We start from the raw sequence: 4273 nt of genomic DNA, 5'->3' as shown, positions 1-4273 counted from the left end.
AATGTCATTTTTCATTGTATAATTGTTAATCCAAATATCGATTTAGCTTAATTATAAAACAATTTTTTTTCTGTCCTAATAAATCAGCAGTTGGTTAATTAACCAGCATTTGATGTAATAATGTACCGATAATTAATGTCCCAAGTATTTTTACGGTAAATTCAAATTGTATTTTAGGCTTAAAAAACTTAGCTTCAAGGTAAAACTTGTAATGGCAAATACTTGAAGGTTGGATTGCGTCTCTATGTGAGTTCCAAGTTATACAAGTCTTCTCAAGTTGCTAACTTTCAATTGCATTCCAAGGTTGCATTTCATTTTTCTTCTTCAGCTATTAAATTATATATATGTCAGTAATTCATAATGGTAAATTTACACCAAATTTAAGAGTTTTATTTAAGGAAATAAATGGAGGAAATGCCTACACTCCTTCATGGAACAATTGAAGCTACCATCTTTAAGGCCTCACCTTACACACCATTTCCCCTCTTCAACGTGAGTATATAATGTTAGCTATACTTTGAAAGTTTTGTAGTGAAATCATAAACTCATAACATTGCATGGATTTCACTTATTTTTGCAGTGCATATGTACTAATGGAAAGCCTGCATATGTGACCATCAAGATAGACAACGCGAAAGTTGCGAAAACAAGCAAAGAAAGAAACCGTGTTTGGAACCAAACCTTTCATATTCAATGTGCTCATCCAGCTGATTCAGTTATCACCATTACATTGAAAACATCAAATTCCAAGTTAGGAAAATACAGTATCAAAGCCCAACAACTTATAAATGAAGGAAGCTTAATCAACGGATTCTTCCCTCTCGTCATGGAAAATGAAAAACCAAACCCGAAACTTAAGTTGAAGTTTATATTATGGTTCAAGCCTGCAAAATTGGAAGAGAGTTTGGCAAAAGTACTAAGCAATGAGGAATTTCAAGGGCTAATGGATGCAAAATTTCCACAAAGGTCTAATTGTCAAGTGAAACTTTATCATGATGCTCATCATTCTCCTACCTTTCAACCTCCATTTGATCCATGTGGTACTCCAAACAACCTATTTGAGGATATCTATAAAGCCATTGAAGGTGCAAAGCATATAGTTTATATTGCAGCTTGGTCCCTCAATCCTAACATAGTTTTGGTAAATATATATTTTTTTTGTTACAACATACAAAATACATGTTTTGATTCATTTTCCGGAGAGTTAAAATGATTCCGAAGACTTGTTGTCTAGTTAAGTGAGAAATCTGGATACAGGGGCGCGGATTCGAACCTACGACATCCCAGTTATACATGTTATGCATTGATTTTTTCTTGTTTTTTATACATTTACATACATTGTTTGAGTCTATGCATATTGGACAGGTAAGAGATCCTCATACAAAAATCCAACATGCAAGAGGAATGAGTTTAGGCGAGCTGTTGAAAAAGAAGGCAGATGAAGGAGTGGCTGTGAGAGTTATGGTTTGGGATGATGAAACATCATTGGCCTTAGTTAAGAACAAAGGTGTAATGAACACACATGATGAGGATACTCTTACTTATTTCAATCATACAAAAGTTATATGCGAAAAGTGTCCTAGATTACACCACAAGTTTCCAACACTATTTGCTCACAATCAGAAAACTATAACTGTTGACATAAAAGTGGCTAAATCGGTTAGCGATAGAGAGATTATGAGCTTTGTTGGTGGTTTAGATTTATGTGATGGTAGATATGATACAGAACAACATTCATTGTTTCAAACACTCATTAAGGAATCACATTGTTATGACTTTTACCAACCAAACATTGAAGGAGCTAGCCTTAACAAAGGAGGACCAAGAGTTCCTTGGCATGATGCTCATGCTTGTGTTATCGGCGAAGCTGCTTGGGACGTGTTAACAAATTTTGAGCAAAGATGGACTAAGCAATGTGATGCTTCTCTTCTACTCCCTACTAGCACCTTGGTAAATCTCATGCCTCGAACAAACTCAAACACTTCGATAGAAAGCAATTGGAACGTTCAAGTTTATAGGTCGATTGATCATGCTTCTGTTGGTGAATTTTGTGGAAATTTCACCGCGGAGAAGAGTATCCACGACGCTTATGTTGAAGCAATTAGGCATGCTGAGAGGTTTATATACATTGAAAACCAATACTTCATTGGTGGATGCCAATGGTGGGGAAAAGATAAGCATTGCGGTTGCACGAATCTAATTCCAATCGAAATTGCATTAAAAGTGGTGAGTAAGATCAAAGCAAAGGAGAGATTTGCAGTGTATATAGTTATTCCAATGTGGCCAGAAGGAGTGCCTGAAAGTGAATATGTTCAAGACATATTGCATTGGACTAGAGAAACTGTGACAATGATGTATAGGTTGATTGGTGAAGCAATAAAAGAAAGTGGTGAAATAGGACATCCAAGAGACTATTTGAATTTCTTTTGTCTTGCAAATAGAGAGCATAAGGGAAAAGGGGAGTATCTTCCACTAGATTCTCCTCATCCTAAAACACAATACTGGCATGCGCAAAAGAATAGAAGATTCATGGTTAATGTCCATTCGAAGCTCATGATAGGTACTATTAGTACTATTCTCTTAATACTTATCAAACTGTTACTTTCTTTTCAAATTATTGTTCTCGTTAAGAGTCTCACATCGTACAATATATGATCTGAATACGTGTTTATCAATGAAAGCAATTCTCAAATTATATGATTGTTTTTGTTTGACAAGTCTTGTTTTGTTGCATGCATGTATGTATGTCACCAGTGGATGACATATACATAATACTAGGTTCGGCTAACATGAATCAAAGATCCATGGATGGGAAAAGGGACAGTGAGATTGCCATAGGATGCTTCCAATCTCAAGACGAAGTTATGAAACAAAAGAGCCTTGGTGATGTTCATGCATACAGAATGTCACTATGGTATGAGCACACAAATGGTTTCAATGAATTGTTCTTGGAGCCACAAAGTTTGGAATGTGTGAAGAGGATGTGTTCCATTGGAGATCAAATGTGGGAAATCTACAGCAGTGAAGAAATTGTAGACATGGAAGGTGTGCACCTTGTTACTTACCCAATGAGAGTAACACAAGAAGGGTATGTGAGAGACTTGAGTAATGGAGTTTATTTTCTTGATACAAACTCTCTAGTGAAGGGGAAGAGATCTACATTGCCCCCTAACTTGACCACTTAACATCAAATTTGAGATAAAAACATCTAGGTGTTCTAATATACAAAATATTGCAATTGCACAAAAAATAACGCATTCTCCCAAGAAATGAGATAACGAAGATTTACACAAAATAAAACAACAAATCTTCGATTAAGTACCATCTCTGCTTCAGATTCACACAACGAAATTATCGATGTTTATATTTTTCTTAAAGTTTCATTTTTATAAACATTGTTTTCTACTTTCTCAATGTTACCCTTTACCTTGTACCAAAACCAAGTAGGTATATCATTTCTTCATAAACTTAACATAATCATATGGAAAATAATCTTTATAAAAATTATTACTTTGATGAAAATTTTGATACACTTGCCAATTTAGTCTATCATGTCCTCAATTATCAAGTAGTACACGGTCATATGAAATATAGGTTATTCACCTTAACCATCAAGGAGGGAGCTAGACAGTGGTCCAAATGTCTACATTTAACTCCATTGGATAATTTGAGGAACTATGTAGACAATTCACCTCTTACTTCACAACATCTCATCGACATCTCAAAACCACGTGAGTTATAATCCAAGGGAAAGACAATCTAATATAATTTACATCAAAACCTTCATGATGACTCCCGTCCATAACAATAAGTGTCTTTACATAGTCTTTTACTATCAATCTAATCGTTTTTTATCACTAATTTATTGAGTTTTTTTTCTCTCAAGAATTTGGAGATTTAGCTTTGGTGTGAAGAAATCATGTAGATAACCTCAAATTTCTCTAACGAAACCGGTCCAAACACATGATGTATCAAGTGATTACCTTTGAATCTAATCTACTATAGAGATTATGACAATGAGAAATGGCATGAGTAATGAAAAAATAGATAAAACTCAATTTGACGATGTGTGTCTCACATAATGGAGCATGTGTCTCGCACAATAATGAATCTAAAATTTCGGTTGTGAGACCGATTCCTTATTCTCTTTTAGCGTTTCTCGTGCGCGGTTCTTTTCTGAGGATTTTATCAATTATTTTCCCTCGTCTCTCCGATAGAGGTAAACTAAATAAAATTTGGTGGCGACTCTTCTGATTTTGCCTCTCTTTGACAT

General features: G+C 34.9%; 1 protein-coding gene across 1 annotated transcript; it reads left to right on the top strand.

Annotated features, from left to right (window-relative positions):
• Positions 1 to 369: 369 nt before the first annotated feature.
• On the top strand, positions 370 to 3433 carry LOC127076404 (phospholipase D alpha 4). Its single transcript, XM_051018047.1, has 4 exons — positions 370 to 492; positions 581 to 1141; positions 1366 to 2560; positions 2755 to 3433. The coding sequence occupies exons 1-4, from the start codon at positions 406 to 408 to the stop codon at positions 3183 to 3185; spliced, it is 2274 nt and encodes a 757-aa protein (XP_050874004.1). The 5' UTR covers positions 370 to 405; the 3' UTR covers positions 3186 to 3433.
• Positions 3434 to 4273: the final 840 nt, after the last annotated feature.

Source organism: Lathyrus oleraceus, chromosome 4 (assembly GCF_024323335.1).
Source record: "Lathyrus oleraceus cultivar Zhongwan6 chromosome 4, CAAS_Psat_ZW6_1.0, whole genome shotgun sequence".
Classification (NCBI taxonomy): domain Eukaryota; kingdom Viridiplantae; phylum Streptophyta; class Magnoliopsida; order Fabales; family Fabaceae; genus Lathyrus; species Lathyrus oleraceus.
The sequence above is the reverse complement of the archived record's forward strand: the minus strand, read 5'-3'. Positions and strand labels throughout refer to the sequence as shown.